The sequence below is a fragment of the Gambusia affinis genome, linkage group LG16 (genome assembly GCF_019740435.1).
Source record: "Gambusia affinis linkage group LG16, SWU_Gaff_1.0, whole genome shotgun sequence".
NCBI classification, from domain to species: Eukaryota; Metazoa; Chordata; class Actinopteri; order Cyprinodontiformes; family Poeciliidae; genus Gambusia; species Gambusia affinis.
Window position 1 is genome coordinate 8,432,464 of NC_057883.1, and position 27,119 is coordinate 8,459,582.

At 40.1% G+C, this 27,119-nt stretch overlaps 1 protein-coding gene across 1 annotated transcript in view; it reads right to left on the bottom strand.

Annotated features, from left to right (window-relative positions):
* grin3ba (glutamate receptor, ionotropic, N-methyl-D-aspartate 3Ba) overlaps window positions 1–27,119 on the bottom strand; it is a 109,379-nt gene that overhangs the window by 14,567 nt on the left and 67,693 nt on the right. Inside the window, exons 2-8 of the mRNA XM_044142198.1 lie at window positions 25,299–25,999; window positions 19,894–20,390; window positions 17,994–18,265; window positions 15,699–15,935; window positions 10,562–10,708; window positions 9,164–9,309; window positions 4,179–4,294 (exon numbers count right to left, since the gene is read on the bottom strand). Coding sequence (XP_043998133.1) covers window positions 4,179–4,294; window positions 9,164–9,309; window positions 10,562–10,708; window positions 15,699–15,935; window positions 17,994–18,265; window positions 19,894–20,390; window positions 25,299–25,999 — 2,116 coding nt within the window. The remainder of the gene's footprint in view (window positions 1–4,178; window positions 4,295–9,163; window positions 9,310–10,561; window positions 10,709–15,698; window positions 15,936–17,993; window positions 18,266–19,893; window positions 20,391–25,298; window positions 26,000–27,119) is intronic.

Genomic DNA, 27,119 nt, shown 5'->3' on the forward strand with positions numbered 1-27,119 from the left:
CACGCAGTCATCAAAACTGCCCCGTTCTACATACCAATGAGACCTGGCTTACCGCTGCGATCAAGAGCACTGCAACAACGGTGCTTCTTAACTCGCTTTCTTGTGTGCGGCGAAGAAAGGAGTAGATATTCTCCGGCGCACAACAGATGTACACCAAGCAAGGGAATGCAGGAGCGGGGTCTTTCTGAGGCTACGCTCTGAGTGACAGAGAAGGTGCAACAAAGTAAGTGTTTGCTCCCACGTGGCACCCTTACTAGTAGTATCTGCATGTCTGCATGCGATGTGGAAGACTGACACAGACACAAACACGCATCCCTGCAGGAGCCTCCGCGTGAGACGAGCTGAGTCGGGGTTACCAGTTAACAGTTTGACATATTTAATAAATTTGTTCTGCGAGCTGAAATTTCAGGTCAAAGTCACCTTCACAAGGCGTACAAGTGCAAATGGCATGTGACTAGAATAATGTAAAACTCTGAATAATAGCTTTTCATTTAACAGAGTGAAAGAAAGGCTGGCTGTTATTAGACAGAGGACATGATCTTCTCTTGCAGGTCGTCAGCAGCCTTTTGCTCCTTAAAGCCACATAGTCCACTGCTCTACACGTGCATATAGGTTGTTCCTGATGAAAGCATTACAGCTAAACAACTTGCTTGAATCTAAATCGGATCAAACATTAATCACCATACAAACAGAATATTTTTTTTAAGTGTTTTGAGTTTAATATTTGTAAAACTGTCTGGAAATTCAAATATACTTTTTGCTTCAGAACCGTTGACATTGTTCGGTAAATAAGTGTTTGCCCTCTTGCAGAATTTTTTTCTTTTTATGCCATAGATCTCAGGAAGAACCTGTCTGACAACATAAAGTAGGCCAAAAGATCTTAAAAGCCAATGCATCATTCATGAACATACGAGAGTCAAAGTCGCTGGAAAGGTTTAAAAAGTTATTTGTAAGACTTCGAGATTGCAGTGAACCACAACGAGTCTCTGTACACAAAATGAGAAAACATGGAATGATGAAACGTCCCAGAAGAGACCTGCCAGCCACAATTACTACAAGAACACATCAACCAATTATCCTTGAGGTGACAAATACATCTGTGTAGAAAAGGCATCAAAGTTCTTGGAAAGTTCCAAGGTCACACAAATAATGACTGTCACCCCTTCAAAAAATTTTTTTAAAATCCCACATTTGCCAAAAAAAAAAAAAAAACAATAACAAAAAAAACCCATTAATAATATCCAACATTTTTGTTACAATATTGTATGGGCTTATGAAACGCATACCAAATATAGTGGTGGTAGTATTATGGTCTGGCTTCAGGACCTAGACGACCTGCTATTATTGATGGAACCATAATGTTATTTTGTCCCGTTGGTATAATCATTATTATTTTACTTAGGAATTTAAACAGTGTAAATAAAAACCTAACATGTCTCATTTAAAATCCAATAAGTTAACATTGATCAATGTATTAATTCTAATGTACAAAAGTTAAAACTTCACTTATTTGTTTTTAAAGTAATATCTGTGGTTGGTGTAGCTGATTCAAGTATAATTGACTTTGCACTGGAACATTACCAGCTGAGTTTCACTGTTGTCTAAACCACTATTCGGTTCACCTGAAAAATACTTAAATCCAAAGGGAAATTAAATGTTCTTGTAAGTCTTAAGGTGTATTTTATTGTTCCCATATGAGAAATTTGTTTTGGAAAACATGTGCTAAACAATTTCATCCAAGTTTCTTTCAACATTTGCTGGAGACGCTGCTGTCTGTGGGCAGGAAGGACCTCCTGTAGTTGTTTTTATTACAGCAGAGCTGAAGAAACTTCGAGTTGAAGACAATCTGTTGTTGTAAAACAGTCTTATGAACAAGATGCTCAGGGTTACCAGCAAGCTTTCTGAAAATAATGTTTTGTAATGTATGGGGAAGTTTAAATTGAAAGATGACTAATATATAGTTGAGGTGGTATTTAAACAATTACAAAAACTGTTAGCAAACTCCCACCACAAGTCTCAACGCCAATGATTCAGTGCAGAATTAAACCCACTTCCTCTGGGGGTAAATATCCGTCTTGCTAACCTGATTTGGTCAAAACTAACCTGGCGGGCCACCAGGCTTTACTTGTGCCCCCACCAGGTTAAGGATTGCTTATTTACTTAAGGCTTTTTAAAATGTTTGCATTTTTTAAGACTTTATAGTTGGTGTTCAGGTATTATCCTTCCAATATTTCAATAACACATAATTGTAAAGTGCTATTCTCAAATTTCCTGTCTGCTTTAAACATTTGTTAACTCAAAAACTCGACGGGCCGCTGGATGATTGACTGCCCTGCTGGCACCCGACCATGAGGCTTAGCAAGTTTTCTGGGGGAAACCTGGTTCCGAGAATAAGGTCCTGCGGTGCAAAAACGTCTCACGTGAACATAAAATAAGAGCTTTAATGTAATATTTATAGCATTTTTACAAACTCTGTAGTTAGAGGTTTTGGAGCGATAACAAGAAGGGAGAAAGTACTGCGTTTACTGCTTAACCTTTAGGTTTAGGAGCTGCATGCATACTACCTGCTTGGTAGCATTCCAGGTTCTTTTTCCCCATTCATGCCATGGCCCACACTGTGGTTACCAAATAGAACAAAAGCGAAGACCTTAGCTGTGATTAAATGTCCTCGCCCGAAAGTCTCAAAGCAAGAACACACACACACACACACACACACACACACACACACACACACACACACACACGCCCACCCCTACACGGTTGAAAAACACATACACCCATTCACACACACCAACATGCAGTAATCCACGCATGCATGTGGCACTGAGGAAGAACTTGCATACAGTAAACCCCTATGTGGGTCATTAGGTGTTTCCTGTCTGACTATGGATTTGTTTATGGGCCTTATGGCTGGTTTGCTGTTAGTCTAACTTGTGATCATTAAGTCCAAAGTCTTCTTGTCTAACATTGTCTTATTAATAATAGATGGCTGAGTACCCCGGGGGCATTATAAGCTCACACACTTGTTATCCTGTCAGTCATGTTGCTGACTACAGCATTTGATCTTGATCTTTGCGTGAGCTCACAGCAGAAAACTGATCTCTCTTAAGATGAATGTGTGAGTGAGTATGAGATAGATAGCCGTCCTTCACTCTGTGAATACAGATATGCCATCTTTAAAATGCTGGTTAGCAGTTAAGCTTTTAATAGAGCAGTGTAACTGTTTTTGTGGTGGACTGATCTTACGACAAACAACGTCAATCAAATTTGAACAAGATAAAACATACATCCTGGTTATTGATTTCTGAACTCTTCCCGAGTTAAAACATCAGTATTGTTGTTTCTAAATGAATATGGACTTGTTTTCTTTGCATTATCTGAGGTCTGAAAGCACTACAACCTTTTCATTATTTTGATCATTTCTCATTTTTTGCAAATAAATCCAACATTTTTGCTTGGAATTTCAGGGTCATGTTGTTACTAGTTCATAGAATAAAAGAACAATGTTCACTTTACTCAAACATATACCCGTAAAAAGTAAAATCAGAGAAACTGATCATTTTTAGTGGTCTCTTAAGTTTTAATTCAAGAGAAATTTAATAATCAATATAATATATATATATATATACATAAAGATTCTCACATGGATAAAAAAAATAATCAGTTCAAATGTACTGTATTATTAAATTCCCAAAGTTTAAAAATAATGAGCATAACTATACTTCTGACTGGCTCTGCAGGTGGAAAAGCAGAAAACTGAACCCTGGCGAGTGAATTGGAAAGTCTGGTATTTATTATGGAGAGATTGTCATCACAATAGATATTTTGTGATCACTGCTCCACCAAAGTCGCGTGACGACGAAGCGGGTGTTCAAACAGTCACACATTTAATGAAATTAAGCTTCAAAATTGTTTTGATCCCTTATTAGAAATCAAACACTTAGTGAGATAAAAGTTTAGATAAGCCCTGTGATGTTGTTTTTAAAGTAAGCCACCCAACTAAAATAAAAAATGTAAAAAAAAAAAATGTGATAAGATCAAGAGAGGGCCAGAAAAAATAATTTTACAAAACACCGCCCCGGGGGGGAGGGCTGAGGGTGGAGGGGTCCTGACCACTGGTCAATAAAAATTCCTTGCAAGTCATATAAACAAGTGTGCGAGTCTGCTGGCGTGTGTACCTTCAATGGCAAAAGGTTTCCCCACTGTGAGCAGCTTGCAGTCTGCATCAATGGAGACCTCAAAGTCGAGCAGGGCTTTATCCATGATGAATGCATCCAGAGCCGGAGGATCTGTCCTTCACCACCAACACACACGCACAAACACACACATAACAACCAGAAGAAAAAGAGGAAGAGAAAGAGACAGAGAGACAGTGACGGATTAATTAAAGACCTCTAATCTGCAAGAAAAGTAAATATAAACATACGCCAGATTGAGTTCTCCTCAACCCTGATTCCCACAATTCGGAATGTGAGGCCGTCATGTCAGCTCGTCATTTATAGGGAGGATTAGATTAACCATGCTCCAATACACTTTGTAAACACATATATCATTACCTAAACCAACAGGCTCTGCAACAGACTGATAAGGCATTATACACTCTGCAGAGGACTCTCCTGCTCCAGCAATATTGATCCAATCGACCCTAATTGACCCCTAATTACAGACCGTCCCCGTGCTGCTGACCACTGCTGTGGCTGTGGTTAAGGATGCACAACACTCAGAGTCTGAAAAATATACTTGCTTATCTAAGGTAAAGGTTTTCGCTTTTTCAACATAAGCCCATACACACCCAGGTTAAATTTACATAAGTGGATACACATGAAAACATATTGTTATGGTCTACTGGTTAAAAAAAAAAAAAAAAAAAAAAAAAAAAATCAGCCCAGCCTGATCAAATTTTCAGGAACTTGCTATTCAGGACATGAGCCTCGAAACAAAAGGTTGACTTTACAAAGTCTTTGCCTTCCTGGCAAAAATGGAAAGTGTGTTTTTCGATGTCTAGGCCTGTCAAATGTGAGGCGCGGGGAACAGAGAGGATAGAGACAACTTACGGGACTAAAGAGGGTCGGAATTCACCCGATGCATGGTCTTGGAATAAGAATTGAGTTTGCCCGTGTACGAGCGCGCGCGTGCACGCGAATGCATGAAAGACGACAGCCAGAAAGGCATGTTTCAAGTGTGTGCACAGGTGGAGTGAGTGAAAGTTATTTTCTGAGCCCTCTGCATATGTGTAAATATGTATAAGTAGCCAAGGAGGGATTGGGTCTTTCTTCTCTTTAAGATTTGTGAGCAGTATTGGGGTCAGTAGTTCTGCCAACACAGTATTTTACATTCCAACTCGGGCTCCCTGCGCTGCTGTGTCTTACAATTCAGCTTTGCTTTGCACACAAACAAACACCGCCTTCATCATCCTCTTTTTCTGAACAAGCGCTTTGTATCTTCCCACTGGTATCACAAAGTCAGCACATGCTCCATCTCCGCATCTCTGCTGGTGCTTTATGGAGCAGCCAGCGCCTCTGACAAGTGCATGTACGGTTATAGCATCATCTGTCTTCAATACTGCATGTAGCCAGTCCAAAACTTACTTTTTAAATCCTTGCATTCTGTGTTCGTTCTGCTAGTTTTCTGTGAAGCTTTTGAAGGCTGCCCTGACAAGATGTTACGGAATAAGTTATGAAACCTTGAGAGCATTCGCTACCTAACTCGCGATACGGTTTATTTGAAAATTTTAGGATGATGAAGGAAGAATTTATGCACTGATCTACAGGTTCAATAAAAAGTTGAAGACTTTGAAGGGTTTAGGTATTGTCACTTTCATCCTTCTTTACTGTCACAACAATCAGCGGGATAAGCCAAACTTTTGAAGAAACTGGCAAAGCGGCTCAGAAACCAGCACATCGGCTGCCCTGCTAGGCTACAGAAGTGAGATGCGCTAGATGTGTTGGTGTAAAACTCAGGTACAGTGAGCTCAAAATAGCTGTTTACATGTTCAAAATCAACATCATAACAGGAATATGATCAAAGCAGAGCTTATGGAGGTGGTATGTAATGCATGCTTGAGTGTTTATGTTCAGCTGATGCCAAAGAACAGAAAAATATGATTCAATATTTTCAAAATATACTGACTTTCACAGTGTATTACAAATATGTGTTTTAATAAGGTTCATGTGAAGTTTCTTCACCAAGGCAGTTTTAATGCAAGACTAAAGTAGGTAGTGCCAGAGTCAGGTATCCACTTGTTCCATAGAAATTTAGCAAAGAGTTGATCTGAATTACCAGAGACGGTCACCTCTGTATCAAAATGTGTCCTTTTGTCTTTCTTTGATGCATTTGAGTAATCATGAAAGAAGAAACAAACCCAGAAATCATCTGGCGACCAGAGTGAGTTGATGCTTAGCTTGACTGGTTCCCACCCTCCCAAAAATCACATTTTTTTTCAGATCGGAGAACATAAAATCCTAAGCGATACCATGCCAGGCTCCACTAACACTGACATGAGTTGGCAGTAGGATCTGGTACTGTTTGAAAAAATGTTCAAAGCTAAAAGGCAGCTGGAGAAACCATAGAGAAAAGGGTTATTGAAAAGAAAACTGTGTATTCTAGGACGTATACTGTAGCTCTCAGGTTTCAAGGAATTTTATTGTCATAGCATTTCGCAATAGCTTGCTTGTGGTACTAAACTCGAACTCGGGTCCCAGATCAAGAAGTCTAATAAATAAATAATGGCGTACTCTTAGCAGATGTCTTAACTTTTGAAGAAGGCAAATTATAAATTCGCACGCTAAATTGGGTCAACTTTCCAGGCATCGAGTTGAACTCCACTGCCTTTAAAACTGCCTTAAATATTCGTGGTATACATTCAACTTGTCAATAACTTTAAAGATTTTGGTTTATATCGACATGAAGGCATCACAGAGTTCTCGGCTGAATATCCATGATGTGAATATTTCATTCCACAACATGCCAAAAGTGCTAAATAGGATTGAGATCTGGAGGCCATTAGAGAGTATTGTGAACTCAGTTTGTTCAAGAAACCAGATTGAGACTTGAACTTATCCTACCACAAAGTATCCAGGGCTAATCAGGCTATAAAGGAATGGGCATCGTCAGCAAAAATACTCAGGTACTGGCTGTGTTGTTTAAAAATCATCAGCCTGCCGTGAGGAGCTCAAAGGGGGACAAGAAAGTATCCCAAACAACAACCTCATATTGTTGTTTGGGATGCCTTGATGATTTAAGGCATTAGAGCGATGCCTTAAATCGCTTTGATGCGATGCCTTACATTCTAGCATGTGAATCTTGGAGCTAATATGGAATCTCATCCTCAGACAATTTCTCTTCTAATCCTTCATTATTACTTTATTATTTTCTTCTATCACATTAAAATTTATGGGGTGTCCTGAATCTACTTGTTATATTGTTTTGTATCTAACTTTAATACAGATTTGATGACAAAAAAAAAAAAAGGCACATTTTTTCAGGAAACCTTTTTAATTTGTTCAACTTTAGTGAACCTATGCAAATTGCAGCTGTCATGTTTACCCAATCGGAGGTGGTCTACTGCTGCTGTAGCCCATCTATGTTTTCAGCGTACTTTACACAAAAATCCAGGCAGCACAGGTGAGGAGCGGAAAAACTCTGACTCTGGTAGCAACTGGGACATGCACACGACTACTGATGCACGACATTCCACTAGGACAGACGCAGGTGGGTATAAATACACAGGGAAGGTTAATCAGGGGAAATAGGGCACAGCTGGGATCAATCAAGGGGTGGACAAAATGACACAGGAACTAAATAAAACCCAAATCCTCACAGTGTCACTCACTGAATCTTTGTTTTTTCAGTTTTTTTGTTTTTAGCAGTCATTGTTTTTTTAGATGCTTTTCTGCAAATTACGTCTATAGATCAGCAATGTATATATATATATATATATATATATATATATATATATATATATATATATATATATATATATATATATATATATATATTTCTGTAGTGCTATTTTTGTTCAAGGTCACTTAAGTCCCTTTATTGCTCATTCTGATACTTGATTTAAACGTCAGTAAAATGAGCTGCTGCCTTGTAATTTGTTGGTTGAATGGCCAGTGAGTGTGTGTATCTTCGAAGTATTCTTTAAATAGATGCCCATGCATGTACAGAAATCTGGCAGCATGGTGGTGCTTAGCAGTGTGCTACAGCAGTAATGTCACGGGGTCAAATCCCAGCTGTGGCCCTTTCTGGTTAGAATTCGAATGTCCTTCTTGTGCTCATGTGGGGTTTCCACAGGTACTCTGCCTTTCTCCCAGCATCCAGAAACTAACTCCACAGAACAGACCTACCAGTGGGAATATATTTAGATGCAGGGATACTCTAATTCCATAATTCAGCTGGCCCCCACAGGACCGGGTCCCGCAGTTCCATAAACCTTTTTCTCCCTGGTGAAAATATTTGTTTATTAGCACCTTTGTGTTTCATCCGCTTTATGTTTTTTAATGCCGTATACGAATCCTTTTAGCAGCCCTTGTGAATTACTTAAACTTTAAAAATAAACTTGCCCTGCCTCCCTGCTTTCATCTGCTTTCTGTCCCCATTCAGCATCCCACCGAACCGCTCCTTCCCAGCGATAATTACATCAGTCTGGCCCTAACTTGCATTCATTCCTATTTTCCAAAAACTCATTATGAATAAGAAAACCATCCCTCCACCCCTCCATTGCAAGCATGTTGTCAGTGCAATTTATGTCTAGCTTTACCTCACTTATACCTTTATCTGAAATGGGTTTAAAAAAAAAAAAAGAAAATACAAAGGTCATGTTAATGCGGAGTGCGAATGCATACATCAACGGGTGTTCGTTTGTATCTTTGACAGGTGCAATTGCAAAGTACCGTGTTCTCTTAATAAGAAAACACAGAAAAATGGATTAGAGGGAACATTACTTTGGGCGGGAAAATGGCAACAAATCTCACAAAACCTACAAAAACACATCTAGCCTTTGACTGCTCTCTTTGAAATTCAAAACGAATCTTTAGGACATAATAGGACTGCTCCAAAACAGATGTGGAGGAGCAGGGTGAGCAGACGCAACACACACAAGGATGTTTGGACTTGGATAGCAGCGACTCAAAGACGTAAAAGGGCGTGCTTTAAGCCTTACTTTAGCATGTGCACACCCTCTGGCGTTGTGGGTTGGTTGAAGCGTCTCATGTAGTCGTGCATCTCTGGGAAACTCTTCTTCATGTAGTCCTCGGCGCTGCTCTCCCTCACCGTCCCAAAACGGAAGCCCAGAGAGGGATGGTGCAGCTGGGGGAGAGACAACAGGAAGAGGATGGTGAAGGATAACGCCGAGATGGTAATGGAGAAGTAAAAGAGAAAAATGATGGAACATGAGGAGGAATTCACGGCGACTCCGAAATCACCCGAAAATGGAATGGGGATGGGAAAAGCAGTATCGCTTGACAAATTATTTCTGCTCCTTCCCCCTTGTGGATTTTTCACTTTTTGTCTACAAAACCTGTCACCTTTTTTATTGTCTCTTTGTCAAAAACAAAGTAGCGCATGGTGGACATATTGCTCCACAAAACTCTGAAAATGTCTTTTAAACATAATGTACTCCTCCCCCCTCTCCCTCCTCGAGTCAGTGCTTGAGGAACGACTTTCCACTGCAGTTACAGCTCCTAGCATTTTGTCTTTTTTTTTTAATAGCTTTCCTTATCTAGGGACCAACTTTCTATCTAAGTCTTCTCTGCAAAACTGCAGAAGTTCAGTCAGATTGGAACTTAAAATTAATGTTGATATATTGCAGCAAATCACCTGTTAACTGTACACTTTGACTGCATATGGATATGCTTTGCTCCAAGTCATTCCATTGAAACTTTAGCTGTTTGTTTTGGGATATTGTCCTTTAGGAAGATGAATGTCCAACCCAGTCACACACACACACTTATTGCTTCCTCTATCAGGCTTTCCTCCAGAGCTCCCTGGTATTGAACACCACTGATCTTCTTTGCTTGTTTGTTTGATGTTTGAAGTTTTGCCATCCTCTTTCAAGATTTGGAGCATGAATTGGTCGAACATGAGACGATCAAACTTAGGATGTTGTAACTGTTCTAAATGTTTCCACAGGTTTTCCCTGATCTGTCTGGTGTATCCCTTAGTCTTCATGATACTGTTTGATCTCTTTTGTTCTTTAACGAACCTCAGAAACTTTCACACAACAGATGGGTTTATACTTGGAGTAAGTTGCACACAGTTGGGCTTTGGTGACTTCCGAAGGTAAATTAATGCACTGGATTTTTTTTCAGGGCAATTCAATTGAATAGGAATGATTATATATGGATACGATTTTCCCTCCAATTCCGAAAAAAACCCCAAAAAACGAAAAAACAATGCACTGTTTGTGTGCTTATCATAATAAAAACACAATGAAGTCTGTCATGCTGGCTAAGTTGGAAACAGTAAGAGTGGTATAAATACCTTTCCAGACCTCTACCGCTGTGTGTTGTATGTCAGAGGCCTTCCAGTTATAAATTTGCCAGCTTGCACGTCACCTTACCTTGTCGTCGTGAATTCCTGAAACCTGCTCGAAGGTTTTCTCTCCAACCATAACAGCAGCAAGGTTGGCTGTGTAGCTGGACAGCACCAGTAAGCAGAAAATAGCCCAGAGGTTCATCAAGAAACGTCCCGTCCAGCATTTAGGAGTCTGCAGAGAGATGACGGATGATGAATGAATAATTGAACACGTCTAAAAGATTGAACTATCGTAGCTCAAGAAGAAATGGAGAATTAACATTGTGTCAAAAATGGTCATTTGCCCTCCCCGCCCACTCCCTTTTTAAACTGTAAAACCTTTATGAAAACTCTGTTTTTCATCTCCTAAAACGTGCAAATTGTGAAACCAATGAATCAGTAAAAGCAAAAACGAGAGAAGAAACTGCAAGCGTTTTTGTTGCAGCATATCGGGCATATCTTTCCATTAAATTGCCCGCTTAGGGGAATTCACCACCTGAAATGTGCAATCATTCAATTACTGAACCAATTAAAATCCACTTAAAAGAAAGAAAATAAATTCACTTCTAGTGTTTTAAAAGGCTGGAGATTAATGGGACATCAATTATACAAACAAGGTTATAACCTACTTTCACAACAGCGTGGAGAGGGTGATGAACACTCAGCATAATTAGTCGGTTTACTGAAAAGGGAATAAAGTGAGACTTCACATTATGAGCATAATTTTCCAATTAGCATTTTTGGGGAGGAAAGTCGTCCTTAGGAACGCTTACATGCTCTCCTACATCTCTACAGTGGAGATGTAATAATAATAATAATAATAATAATAAAAGTGGCGTCTCAGTGCCGACTCAGCACTGTCTTCTCTAAATTGTGTTTCCTAAATGAACGAAAGATAAAAATCCTGTCAAGCTTGTTCTAATTTACTGAATGCAAACATATTTAAATAAAGACCTGGAAGCAGCCTTTTCCGAGCAAACTCTCAGCTGATGAGCACAAAATAATAATAATAATAATAATAATAATAATACAGCATTGCTGCATGAAAAGCTCATCAAGCAGGATTTAAAATAGACACCGAATTCAGTCAGTTTGACGGCTTAGCCTACATACTTGTTTGTCTCCACAAGTTGACTGTGTTTACAGAGTGAGAAAAACAAAAGAGAACATTTTAACATTTTAGAACAGGTTGTGATTTTTATTTTTGTTATTGAATGTAGTATTGTGGTGAGGTACGGATTATGACTACCTTCACTAATGCTGTGCACTATGTTTTCCGCATGAGTGACAATAAAGAACAAAACTGAGCTGAACAAACAAAAAAGACATCAGAGCTAATATTTTAGAAGACGAGCTATAAAATTAATAAAGAAAGAACAAGCCCCACTGAACAAACCCATATTTTACAAAGAAGCAATAATTTCAGCTCCATTTCATAACCACACATTAACATTTCATCTACATTTTCCACGCTATTTTGTGTCACGTTACTTAGATGAAATATGAAGATTTGTAATAATAAAAATTCTCAAATGCCATATAAGTTGATTTTAATTGCATGCAATCTGCCACAGATGAAAAAATTACAACCATTTTCATTGATTGTCTTTCTGATTGACACTTATGAAATGTAACAGATTGTGACTCCTGATTAAAGCAAAATAGCTGTGTGCAACCTCCTGCTGGTTGATATTATTTACTGGAGTCATAAACCACATTCCCTGACAGCAGGCTCTGAGGAGTTTCTATAAAAAAAAAAAAATTTGTTTAAATCATAAACTGTCAAAGTGGATAAGTCACCAGCCTGGTGGAAAAAAAAAAAAAAAAACCTGGTCAAAACGACTCCCTCAGTGTGTGTTAAATTTTAAAAAGAAACACATTTCAAGAAATACATAAAAAATATTAAAGACATCAGTTTGAGTGCACACAGTATAAGAAGGGAACATGTATTATGAACAACTAGCTGAACAATACATTCCCTATTTTGTACTGTTACACTTTTAATTGTTTTGTTCCTGAAATGAACCATAAGTCAAATGACAGGAATAATGTGTAATATTTATTGTTCAGAGAATGGCACAGGAAACGAATTCAGAAGATTTAGACATTTGGTACACAGTTGTGGACGCAACGAATAATTGTTTTGTTTTACTTTCCCGCCTTTTATTCTCCCCCTGTTTTCAACTTTTGACTTACAGACTCAAGGTCAATCGACACCTAATACTCTGACAAATTTCTCAAATAGCCAACACAATGTACAAACTGTGAGTTTCACTTTCTAACGCTCATGATGATGCGTTCAAAATCTAAAAATTGTTACAGCTCTTTGTGTTAAAGAAATGTAGTTAGTGGATTTAACTAAAAGAGACTGATACGTTTTGCAGTGTAGGACTATAGTCAATGTCAATGTCAAATTTATTTATATAGCACTTTAAAAACAGGCATAGAACTGCACCAAAGTGCTGTACAAGAATGACAACAACACAAATGTTGTGCTATAGTGCTGGCCAGCATCGTGTCTGAAGTACTAGAGAAGGCTATTTTGACCTCTGACAACCAGTTTGACTTTAAGCATAAACATCGGACAGACATATGCATTTTTGCTTTGAAATAAATTTCAGATCTTTTCATCAATATCACAATTTTTTTAAATTGATACCTCAAAGGCCTTTGATTATGTAAACCACAAAAAGTTATTTTGAAGCAATCTGCCTACTTTGTCTACAATTTCCCGATAGGCACTGATGCTCGTCTGTTTGTGTTGGCTCTAGAATACAATGGAATAATACTCTAGGTATACTCTGCTTCTCGCTGGGCTGGGCTCCAGGACCTCATAACCCACTCCAAAACAAATTGAAGATAGCAAATGGATGTCTGAAAGGATTAAACCAAATAGCAAAGCTGAACTTTACAATAACAGTTAGCAATCGATACACTTGCCCTCCCGTCCTGACAGGGCAGAGCGTGTAGAAAACGTCACAGTTTGGCTCGACACCAAAGGTTTCACGGAGCTACTGAAGGACATTTTAACGGGCCCTGAGACTGCTAATGAACACAACTGTTAACTGACACATTAGCTGCTGCAAAGATCGAACGCGCGACCTTAGAGTGGCGCATTGAGGTGAAGACTCCAGCAACACTTGAGGAGCAAAGTTATCAGCAGACCAAGTCGCTTTGGCTTGCAGCCTTCACCAGCGTCACGTTCGGTTACGGGAAAGTCCTTCAAACTCTTTCACTTTGGTTATTATGAGCAGCTTCCTTTAGGGACGGCATTTAAAATACTGCATGATTAGCTGCAAACTCAACAAGGGGGGCAGGCGCGATTTTTAGGAAATGACATTTGGTGCTGCTTGAAAATTTCAACAGCACAAGCGCAGGTTTTCATAATGATGGATTTTTGGACGGCTGCGTCGCTGCATGGAAAACAAAGAATGCACGGAGGACGGAGTCATCATTCATCCGCTTTGTGGTTGGACGTGCGTGCCAATGTGACTGTGGGTGTGACACAATCTGTCAAATCTGACACGTCCCAGAAGAATGGCGTTATTGCAAAGGCGCATTTAATATCTTTACATATTTATGTCAAATAAATAACATGGAAACAAGGGGCAGGAAACTGGATTGTTTCACCAGCCGCCGCAGGTTTCTTAACAGACAAGAAGCAGTCACATTTCTTTGTCGGAGCTTTGTATTCTTAATTTAGTCAGGAATTACAAAGTAATTTTACCACCTGTAAATGTCGACTAATGTCTCTATTGATGGTATATGAAGAGGTTTCTCTTTACTTGTGTTTATAGCACAAGAAGCATGTGAAGACTCGCCTTGAGATCACATTTTCAAAGTCATGTCTTGTCTCAACTGAATTTTTACTTGGTCTTGTTTACGCTCTGGACATGCTGGGCATGAACCGCAAAGCCAGTCAAGACCACTGCTAGAACATCTTTTTTTAATGAAACTCTGTTAATCTGCCGTCTGGATTCAAATGCAACAAATAAAGTTTTTTTTTTTTTTTTTTCAAATGCTAACAATGCAAACAATGTCCCTATGTTTCAAGGATGCACAAATATATGGGTGTTGCATCTTCTCTGTGCAATGCAGAAGGTAAGGCTTCTAAGTGGGTTGGTCATCTGCTTCCACCCACCCTGCCTGCAGCTAATGGCAAATTTGTTAAGGTTTGTCCCCTGCATACTTGTATGGTTGTTGCAGCAGGTTAGATTTAGTTGAAAAATGGCACATGCTTAAAAGTTTGCTGACTAAAATGTTTAGGTTCACCCAAATATCATGGCGGAGCACCTAGCTGTAAAAATCAACCATAGAAGTGCAACCAGTTAGCCTGGAGAGGAGGTATTTTCTGTCTTTTCTTTTGTTCTGGTTTTTAATGAGTTGGTCGTGTCTTTGTCTTGGGTCAGGTGGTTGTGACCGCAACTGGCGGAGCACTACAGAGAGACTTGGAATCAAAACATTAAGTACTTGTTTTCTTGTGTCATTCCATTTTTTATATATATAATTTACAAACTAGCTTGTTTTGATTTCTTTGTATGTGCGACGTACTTGAGTTTATCCTGATATCTGACCTGAATTTCCTGCCAGTGGGCACATTAGAACTATATTTACTGAGAGAAGCATTGATTTGTTCAGTTGTTGTTTGCCCCGGTGTACATCACCCTTTCTACAGCACACTCAAACAGCTTCATCTCTCACATTCACAATTACACTTTGAACTCTGCCTGAGTCAGCTTGCCGATTACCTCCTTTTCTATCTCCTTTGCGGCTGTTTGCAGCCCTCCTTCCCCTGCTTTCTTGTTTTTAACTTTGTGTCTGACTACTTTCGGGAGTTAACCTCTAACCATTAAATCTTTTACCACTTTCATCCATCCCAATCAAACTCCCCAAAATCTCTCCTTTGTATCTGTCGGCGCATTTAGCCTTTCCCCTTTCTCTCCCTGTACGTACATTACCCTCTCTGTATCGCTCTACTTCATCACTGCCTACCCTCTTAACCATGCTCCTATTAATCTTTCCTCTGTTATGGTCGTCTCTATCAACTTGCCCAAGCCTTTTCCCATGACTTACCCCTAACTGTTTTGATTCTCGTTCTCTCCCCGACTTGTTTGGGCTAACATCTACTTTCAGATGCACTACACATGACGCCTGCTCGCCACAGAGAGGGAGAGCTTCTTTACCTTAGTGGCGACGGTGCGTCCGAAGAGTATTGCGTAGCAGAGATTGAGGGCAGACGAGTAGGAGAACACACGCAGCCTGTTTCTGCCATGGGGGGTCATGCCAAACGGGCTGTTCCACTCGTACAAGGTGAGGAAGAGTGCGGTGAGGTGCAACGTGACGAAAATGCCGACCCACATGGACCAGTGGAGCGGCCACATGAAGGCTCCGATGGGCGCTGCCGTGTCCTGGCTACGAACCTGAATGACATGAACAAGAAAAAAAGGACACTTGAGATCGACTCAAAACATTTCATCTTGTGGTGCTTAATCCAGAACTGTCACTATATATCTTACTCTTTATTTCCAGAAAATTATCACTGTCAACACAATTCTAATTTGTTTGAAGCAGACTGAATTAATTGCTTATTCTGCATGCATTTTTAAGGAAAGAATTTATTTTTTTCCTTAATTAAGCTCTTATATTCCTATGTGACGTTTCTTAAGTTAACTCTTGTTTTGAACTTTTATAATTAACATGTCCTCCACAAAACTCCACAAGCTTATTATTGCCAAAAAAAAATATGGTCTGTCTCTTGCCAGAAGACCAGGATTAAGACTGAAATATACAGAAGAATTAAGAGGTTACATAGTGTTAGGTTTTACTGAAACAGTCACAGAGAAAAGATTCTGAAAGCTTTATTAGGGACTTACAGTCTAGATTTTTTTTTTAGCCTTGCCTCATACAATCATGAGCAAATTGGCACCGTTGGCAACATGTATATTAAGCCTTCAGATAAATGAATATTTTATTGCAGTAGCATAATCTCACATATTGGGGAAAATATCCCATGATGAAAATGAAATGTCTTCAGCAAATCCATGGTGGCACCTTTATTGATATTTCTACCAATAAAGAAATACCAAGAAAATGAATGCATTTAAATATGTTTAATGTTAAACTCTTCGTTGATGAGACGGCATTTCCTTTTGGTTACCAGGCTGGAGGCAGACTTATTTTTACTTCGCCACCACACAGGATGCCAGTTAAATGTTGCAAAAAACCTCAAAATCTTACTGTTAAACATTGGTAGTGAAGAGGGATATCTTGGAGTTGTCACTAGAACCATTAGATGCATTCCATGTGCCAATTGCATGTATCGAGCTTCCAGACCTCTTGGGTCTTCTGGTTATGGTCTGCTCCGTATCGCCAGATCCAGAACCCAAACAAAGAGAAGGAGCATTCAGCTTCAATCTGGAATAAACTTCCAGAAAACTACAAATCAGCGGAAACGCCGGGTTCCTTTAAATCAAGACTGAAAACCCACCTGTTTAGAGTTGCTTTTGAAATAGAACGTTTCAAAAAGCATCATCGATACAGATTTGACATGTATCAATGATTTTAACAAATGACACTTGACAAAATGTGATGTTTGTTGTTGGTTTTCACATGTGATGCGTCTATGATGTCGTCAGGTTTTCACAGTGTACAACACTTTGAACTGCCATGTTGCTGAAATAAACTTGACTAATTGGTCAGACAAAGACAGACAAAAAGAGCAGCCAAAGATATGCAATGCTGGATGTGGTGTGCAAATGGTGATAAGAAGTAGCTGACTCTCAAGGATTGGTGTTCCAGTTACAATACAGGTGATGCCTCACAGTGTTATAATTCACCATGTGTTTGTCTTCTTCAGTATTAGTGAAGAAGACAAACACAAAAACTCACTGTGCAGCTTCACTCTGCCAACAGGAATACCTGATAAAAACCTGGTGCCCTCCATCAGGAAAGTGAAAGTGGGATGTAATTGGCACTTTCAGGAGGAAAATATTCTAAACTATACCAAAGCATCACAGAAACGGTTTAGACACAAAAATCTATGTTTTCCTATGGCTCTGAAAGTCTCTGGATTTAAATCCATCGGAAACTGTGAGTTAGTCCCAGAGCTCTGGACCTAGAGAGAATAGATCCAGATTTCTTGATGGTCCAACCTTGTAAAAGAGATAAGAAATATAAAAGAACAGTAAGTGTTGTCTTAACGTGTCTAAAGTGTTGTTGAACAAACCTTTGACGATAGGGATGCCAATACCTGTGGCTCCAATGATTTAGCGTAGAAAAAAATAAACATTTAATAACATGAGATGTTACATGAATTAATGCAATTTCTAAAGATCTCAGCGTGAGATTATTCTACCGTCATAAAATTTGAATTTATTTTAAGGCTTTAAACATATCTTCCTCAGTGGTGCCAATAATTGCGGCCAACAGCACGTTGACTGCAAACTTAAAATTAACAAAATAATGCTAAGCAATGATACCAGAATTCCCAGACTGGTGGAGTAAAAGGGAGAAGTGAAATCTATCACTCTGCTCCTGGCAGAGTTGATGGAGAAAGAGGTGACGGCCATGTCAGCTGTTCCATTCAAGAGGTCCCCCACAAGGCCAGTCCAGCGTCCCGTGCCGCTCAACGCGCCGTACTTTCCATCTCCCACAATGTAAAGGTCAAAGGTAAATCCCATATCCTCTGCCAGTTTCTCCAACAAGTCAATGCAGTACCCATAGCAGCATTTCCTTAGATCCCCTGGCAAATCTAAGAGGAAACAAAGGAGTGATGGTGATGTCAAACCATTTGGACATTTATATGCATGCTTTGTAAGTGCAGTGGTTGCACCACTGGGAACCTCTATGCAACAGTGATTTAAGAAAATTGCTGATGGATCACCAAAGAAAAAAAAACAAAAAATCAGCTTGGATATTTTAATGAACCTGGCATGCTGGCCCAGGCTACATTTATTAAAATTGAGGCTAAAAAACTTTTAAAAATAATAAACCCTTCAAATATGTATAAAAATCAGGCAGCTGGCAATGCATAATATACTTTTTGCCATTTTGATTTCTTTGGCAAAGCATTTTTTTTTTACAATCTCAGTTGATTAAATGTGGCTGTCTGCCAACTCTTTCAAGTTGGCTCCAGATTTCTCCGTAAGTCCAAAACTTAAAGACAATCATGTGGAAATGTGATGAACTGGCATGTGTTCATTATAAGTCAGAGATACATTTACTTTTTCTGATCATATCTGCATGCATTACAGACTTCTTGCATGTTACTGTTTACATTTCCAATGTTTTGCCAGCATTTTGGTTTAAATAATGTCTAATTTGATTCAGTAAACGTAACAACTAAATGCATCCAGCAGGGGGGGGAGGGTCTAGCTCTAGTGAGCAATAGTAAATAGGAAACTTCCTCCGTCTCAATTAATACACGCTAGAGGCGAGGAAAGAACATGTTTGTGGCTCATTTTTTCCCCCCCTTCAGGGCTTTTACAGAAACATGTCATTTGGCATCTTTTGCTCTAAAGCAAAATGTTCATCCTTGTATGACATCTATAGCTGAAGTTAACTGTTGTGTGGATTATTCTGGGTTAGGAAACTAACTTCACCAATTAGAAATTTTGTCAGATATGGGAGTGTTAAAGTTGATATTTTTGGAACATTTCCAGTGAGGAAGTTTCTTGGCCCAAATGCAGGGAATGAACCACTTGGTAATGGGAAGGCCACAAAGGAGCCTTCAACTATATGACTACACTGCCCCTACAAAGATGCTTTGAGCATTTTTATACATATTTTTGTATTTTTAGATTTGGAATTCTTTAATATTTTATAACACACGATTATGACTTATTGCTTTAGCTTATTAACCTATCTATCTTCTATTTGCAGTTTTTTGATTCACATTACAAAAAAGTGCAAGACAGGTCCATTTGAAAACCTTGAGCTTCCTTGTTGCCAAATATCTGTTTGCGTCAGAAAACACACTAGATTTATCTTTAATAGAGTAGATTTCATCTAATATTGATTTAATCTTTTTCATGTACTTCATTCATGAAAGTGTAAGGGGACTGTACAAGTCAGCCCTTGACACCAAGCCTGATATGCTTTCGAACTATACTGACGATTAACAAAATGAGCTCGATACTAAAGTAATGCTATACTACTATCTGAAGTTACTTTGGGTATATGGTGTACGCTATTAACATTAAAACAAAAACAAACACATTGATGCATTAATGTGGAGTTCAGCGTAATCAAAAATCCTTCCATATTGCCGCAGTTGTCATTGGGTTATTTTATGACTTACTATATTAATTTTTTTTTTTTAATTGGAAGGTGCAACACACAATGCAAGTATTTTGTAAGTAATTTCCAAAACAAACCCACCAATTCCTTCCCAGTCTATCACTGTAGAGTTGGGGTTGTGAAGCTGGTTGAAGAGGCCATTGATTACATCAGTCCGATTGGTTTTAGGATCCAGACAGAGTTGACCTGCTGGACACAACCCATCCTCATCGACCTCCCGTGTGAAGACAAATGGATGTTCAACCAATGTTACCACACGGAGGCGGTGTTCCTCGACAGAGAGTCCTGGTCTCCAGCGTCCTCCAAAATAGCCATCCCCTTGACCATCCCCTCCTCTGACACCAGCTCCAAGGCCTTGTCCCTGGCTGTTGCCGAGTCCTCCCACCAGTCCCAAAATGCCTCCCTCAAGTTCTAGTCGACCTCGGGTCCACTGTCCTACAGTAACCCACGCTGGCTGACCCAGCGCACCTCTTTTAAGACTCCATACGTGGAACAGTTGTGAGGAAAGGACTCGAGAAACATCAGCATCCACTTGGATCAGTCCCGTAGAGCCAGTGAAAGAGATGTTGGACAGAAACCTCAAAGTGAAGGAAACAACAATCAGACAGAGACAACAAAAGGAATGTTGCAGCTTTCAATTGTAGAAATGTAGCCTAAAATAACCACCAGGACACTTTGTAAAAAAGCTAAATTTTCTAAACCTTGCACAGATGGGCACAGCCTGGTTGTAGCGCTCTAGCAAGTCTAGTCTCAAATGGGTAATTGAATCTCCCAGACGGTCATAATTAAAAGTTAATGCAGTGCAATGAGGGTCTCCTTCTATCTGCCAGTCCATACAAACAGTCATTGCTATTCATCTCACTCGTCTGGTGGCTCTGCACTGGTTTTACTGTGGAATATATTAGGAAGAGCAATCCCCATTCATACATATATCTTCCCTGGCCTCTCTTAAACCACACAGGGATTGTTTGTTCATGTCTTAGCATTTGATCATGACGATGTTGTCATGTTACTTCTTGAAGAGGCATTCAGGGTCCATTTCATCTTGATTAGTTGGAAACTAGAAGGAGGTTGTAGAAACAGTCATGCAAATGTTAAAAGTAAGTAAGGTTCATTGCATTTTGTGTGCACTGAACTGTGCCAGGAATGTCATGGTCAAGACTTGAAATGGTAAGCTTCACTTCTGCTAATGGGAAAAGGGTGTTTGAGTTGTGGCTCATAAATGCAGCGTATGCAAAGGACAATGACTAGACTAAACTGATCATGTGGGTCATTAATCTCTTTTCCAAGCCAAATTTTAAGAGCTTGTGTGTGTTTCTGCTCGTGAATTTGCTCATTGCCCCACGTTACATTAGAATTTACGTCAGCATCCCCATATATCTGATGAACCTGACTAAAGATGCCCGCATCTCATTCCACACTAACTTGTGTTTTGTCATCAGCAGCCCTTTCTATCTCTTTGACCATAAAGTGGAAGAGCTAGCTTTGCCTTAAGATGAAATCGCTCATGGTAATGGCGCAGCTGAATCATCATATCGAACAGACAGCAGATTCATCAAGCCAACCCACTCTACACTCATACTCTAATGGGTTCTGCTGGCCAAAAGTAGAAATAAATAAATTAATTAACCACAGAGTAAGCTTTACTTTACATCTCCTATCTGTGCATTGTAGTGCAGGACACTACAAAGACTTTCTCACACGTAGTGCCAGGCTTGGATAGAACAGGGAAGCAAGAGTTGAGGTGTTGCAAATTAAACATTTTTAAGCGATGCCACTTTTTGTTGTTGTTTTCAGCATGGTGTATTGTCGAACAAGGCCCACAGCAGAATTTAAAGAATGATGGTGGACGTCAAAGCAGCTTGATGAGTCTGCTCGCAGTGTCAGAGAGGGATGGCTTTCTCTCACTAACACCTGGTCCCGGTTTACCCGGCCAGCCTGAATGTCAGCAAAGCGGACGGTAAGTGATGACTCTATAAGAGAGTCGCAGGCATGTGCCGTGGCCTCTTATCGCTCCATCTTCTTTAGTTTGGAGGGAAGTTTACTCCCTCTGTCTTTTTTTTGAGTGTTTGAGATGATACAAGACTTGCTTGTTTAGACAGTTTTAATCTCCGCTGTGGAGATGGAATCAGTGCGGCAGCTGTGTCGAGAGAGATGGAACTGACTGGCAGATCTCACTCTGATAACAATAGTCCTCTATCTGTTTTCCTCCCTTTACTCCTCCCCCACATCCTTTTTCCTCACAAGCTATTCTTTGACTTTATTCCGATTTTTACCTTTTGCTGCTTCCTACTTCCTCTGTCTTTGAGCTATCTGCTTGCCTTTGACCAAGTTCTTGTTTTTCTCTAATGTATTTTTGGGATCTTTCAAGTTCGGAGATTCTGAGAAAAAAAAACAATAGGAACATCAATACTTTGGCTTTATCTTTGTTGCTCCAAAGATTTGTATTTTAAACTATAACATTTTGCTTTTCCTTTCTTTCTTCGAGCCTCACTCGCCTGCTCATATCTCCAGACGTCCTCTCTCTCCCACCCTGCCTTTCTCACTCCATCCCTTGGGGCACTGAACTGTTAATTGCCTCTTCCATGTGGAAGTCTCTCACTTCCTTCAGCTTTGTTAGCATTCTCCCAAGCAATGCAATGTCTGGCTGTTGGATGAGAGGGATAAGAATCAGGCTGCATGGAGGGAAAGTACTGAGTGTAACTTCACGGTTTCACATGGTGTGATAATACGACCCCTTTTATCAGTCTCTTTCATGCCAGAATAAAGGTCACTTGCACTATATTGCAAGAAGTGCCATCATGAAAAGCCCAATCGGAAAGTCCATAGACTGTCCAAATTGACCATCTACAGAAGGACTAACTTCTCTTAGTGTGCTGATAAAGTTTGAGGAGACTGTAAACCATTACTGAGTTACTCTTTAAAGAGCAACAAGACTACAAATGAGGCAGCACTTGGCAGCACTGCTTTCAGTATGCAATCAATCTAATCTGTTCACAGCACACTGAGGTTTAGCAAGTCTAATATTTACGGTGGCAACAATCATTGCTACGCTGCAAAGATAACTGAAATGTGTTGGAATTGAGATTTGATAAGAACTCTTTCATTCGAGGAATATGATTACAAAGTCAAATCTAGTCTTTTAAACAACAGTTTAAAGATTAATCCTTAGATTGGACATTAGCAGGGCGAGTGCTGCAATCATTGGATCGATTAGAAAACTCAACTTCACAAACTAAACACTGCAGAAATCTGTTAAATTGGATTTTTACACCTTGTTATAATTGCTCTCCTTTTATAGCAAACAGTTGATAGCAAATAAATTCCAAAGTTGGAAAGATGCACTGTTGACTACAAATTGTGGTTCATTACCAGGCCTCTGCAGATTATTGACATGATGATGAGGGTGTTGGAGCAGAGACACATCTGAAATTGTCAGGACGTTGGTCACTCATGATCTACACCAGGGCCAGGCAACTCCAGTCCTTTAGGGCCGGTTTCCTGTAACTTTTAGTTCTGTCACTGGTTCAACACACCTCAATTAAATAGCTGAATTACCTCCTTAATATGCAGTCAAGTTCTCCAGAGTCCTGATAATGACCTTTACTTTTGACTCAGATGTGTTGAAGCAGACATATATTTACAAAGATTTTCCCAAAACCGCATGTTATTTTGACACACAAAAAAATCATTGTATTCCTTCTCAGTTTGGGGCACCCATGTTTTTAGCCTTTGGCCCTTAGTGCTCAATAGTTTTTGCACCCTGGTGCAGAGTGGGAATCCAGATAGTAACAATGTTGGCATTGTAGATGATTACTCTCTGCCGGGAGGCAACATGCATGCTCAGTGTCTGCTGCAGGCCCAGCTCCTTCTGCAAATCCTTTTCTCTTCAACACCTCATGACCACAAGACCACTGGGTACATGCTGTTTTATCCATTGTGCCATTCGAGGAATATCCGTGTCAACTGACGGGGCAAAAGTGTTTCAGTTTGGAGGGAATTTACAGAAGAAGAGTTCAGCTCTACAAACTGTATCAGCTACATGGGGCTTAACTGGATTTCTGAAGTCTGCAAGTGTGTGTCCATATGTGAGGATTACATTTTTCTTCTTCAAGTGAAAACATTATTATTTAATAAGTCCTTTTTTTGCTCTCCGTGTGTCTTTATATCACAGAGAGCACCTTGGCAGATCTTTGAAAGCTGTCGGAGGCGCTTTTTAAAGCTGCAGGGATTGGGGTGATGGTAACAGCACGGACCCTTTTGTGTCAGTCTGTGAATCTATATGTCACACAGACCTCCTCCCCACCTTTGGCATGAGAGTTAAGAAATTAGAGCCCCTATTGTGCAGAGGACAGACAAGGGCAACAGTCAGAGCGCGAAGAGCCATGAGCGGAGAATTTACTACAAAAAAGCCAAAATGTCACTCAGAACGCTAATGAGCTCACAGACACCTGGTTGTGGGACCAGCTGAAATTAATTGCAGTTTGTCAGCGTGATCAATGTGTTGTAAGGTGATTGTGTAACTGCTCACTTGTGGGACCACGTCTCTTAATTTTAGGCAACCAGTAGCAATAATTTCACAGCAGAAACAGGGGCTTCCACAGAGGCTGGTTGTAAGAGTTAGAAAGTGTTTTTTAAGGGATGAAGTAAGGCATGACAAGAACTTCTGCTAGTCCTACATCATCTGAGGGAAGATATTTAATGGCTGGACAAACTTATGCATGTTCCGCCTTGCTGCGGTTTTCTTATGTAAGAATACAAAGTGCAGATGGTGGCAGAAATTAGTCTTTAGCAGAAGAACTTAGAAGAGAACATAAAAACAATTTTCTTTAAAAAAAACTTTCTGCTTTACCAGAGGAGATTATTAATGTATTAGAAAAGTAATTGAGCATTAGGCTGAGAAGGGCTATGTTTTTGAGTGTATGAATGTTTTAGTCTCAAAAACAACAACAACAAAAAAATCACTGTTATAAAGAAAAACTGGCCACCAGGGTTAAAAATTGATCTCCTTTGCCTCTTCTTGTGGTCCTTCTGCCTGCAGAAATATACCATTCGGTCAGAAACAACCAATGAGAGTCATCGGGATGGTCTTGGCACTGTTAATCAGTTTGTATGTGCTGCTCACATCCTCCTCTTGCTCTATGTCACACTACGACTACACAACAGAGCCTACAGTGAATGTGCAGGCTAGTTAGCATAGCCACCGATGACAGTGGATGAACACTAAGTTGTTTTTCCACCATTAGCACAGCTGCAGCACATTGTGAAAGACTGCTTTGACCCATGGGGGCTAAATGCACACCACACTTGTCAGATTTTCATTTATATAACACTTTAAAAATTGTGCAACAACTACTGGCCACTTCATGTTGGTATGTCCCATAAGATAACACTTTTCATTTAGGTTTATAGTCTTATTGTGACAAACTGAAAAAATTGATAAGTGCAACATGCATAACTGTGTGCACATGCTCATATGTTCATACCTGGAAAGATACTGTCCAGAAGACGGTAGTTCATGCCTGTTTGGTTTGTCGTAACAGTTTACCAAGTTCTGAACCAGCGCTAACTCCGGCTTCACCATGGTGGCCGTGGTGACCGCTCGACCAACCAGCTGCAGGGCATCCCGTATGTAGAAACTTATCGGCTTGCGTCCCACCTCCCCATAGGCCAGCAGTCCAAGGGGACCTCCCAGAGTGTGCAGTGAATCAGGGGACAAAGGATATCCCATGATCCACTGCAGCGCTGGAAGTGACGGGGCAAGGCGCTGAGCGGCTCGCAGGACAGATGAGAGACACTCCGGGTCAGATCCCATAAGTAGCACGGAGGAGATCGGCGAGGGTGAGCGCAGGAAACTGGAAGAGATGATGTTCAAAGCCTCTTCTTCCATTTGATCCTCCCTCCTCTCCTCGCTGGCCTCCCCCCTTCTGTCTTTGCTGCCGGTGATGAGCGTCAGGTTGATAATATCCCACAAATGCCAAGCAGGACCGCTGTGCTCCTGCAGGTGAGTCAGCAAGCCGTCGCTGCCTTCATCCCATCCGGGGCAGATCACAGCTGCACCACCCCATCTGCCTTCTCCCCGGCTCCCTCTGTCCCTGTCCCCGTCGCCACTCTGCAGGACCGCCAGCAGCAAGCTGCCAAGGGTTGATGGAGGCACGCGGGCCGACATTTGGAGGTGAAACCGGTTCTGAAAAAGATGAAAAAGAGTCGTAGAGACATTTTAGCAGCAGCTATATAAATAACAAGAAATTTTAAGTATGAAAGACAGGAGCAGAAAGAGGCAGAGAAGAGGGTACGGGGTAAAAAGAAGGAAGAAGATCAGAAGTGAGATTAATGAGTATCGCAAAACAGCATAGGGCTAAACTACCATTAAACACCGCTTTTAGAAACACCAGAGACCGCACTTCCTGTCACTGTGGCAATTTAACACAACACAGATCAGAAATAATCAAGTGGTCATATTTGCTCATTATCTCTCACTCTGAATGAAAAGAGGCGCACTGATTCAAACAAGGAGTCAATGATTCGCATCTAATCTGCAACATCACAGTTGGCTTGGCAGGACAACAGTAGCATCCACAGTTCATCCAGGAGCAGGCATTCCCAAACCACACCGAAAACACTGGCTTGTTTCATACTGTTCCAAAATGGATAACACTGTTGTCCTTGAATGCAGCTCACAGATGCCCACCCCCCTGCTTCCTTTGAGAGCCTCTATCCATTTTTCATCCTATCACTGCTCCAGGCAAGGTTGATAGGGGGGTTGGTAGGGTGGGTGCATTTGTATAGATAAGGCAAAGTTTGGTCATAGATGATTTAAGATTTGCTCTGAATGCATCCGTCTCAGTAGCCATTATGACAGAACAGTAGGGTGACTTCATTATGGAAAGAATATATTTTCTTCATTATTGAATTTGCAGTCTGTTCTGTCCTTTCCAATGGAGGTGTTATATTTTTATTTATTTCTGTTTTGTTTACAATGTTTGGGTAGATTAGCTCAACAACAAGCAGGATAATAAAATATTCCCACTGTCGTAAAATTGACACTTTTCAATAAAAAAAAAAAGAAACAATAGCACACACCGTAGTAAAGCAAAGTTTCCTCTGATTGCTTTCATATAAAGATTTTGCAGTGGTTGAGTCAGGGTCCTATCTTGAATCTGTAAGACAATATGTGGAGGGAAGTAAATATTTGTCTAATGGCAAGAAGACCATTAAATTGAAAGACTCATCACCGAAGCTGAATGATAAAAATATCAGTTGGAGCAAGCAAAAAAAATTAAAAGGTTTATTGCTGTAATATCAAA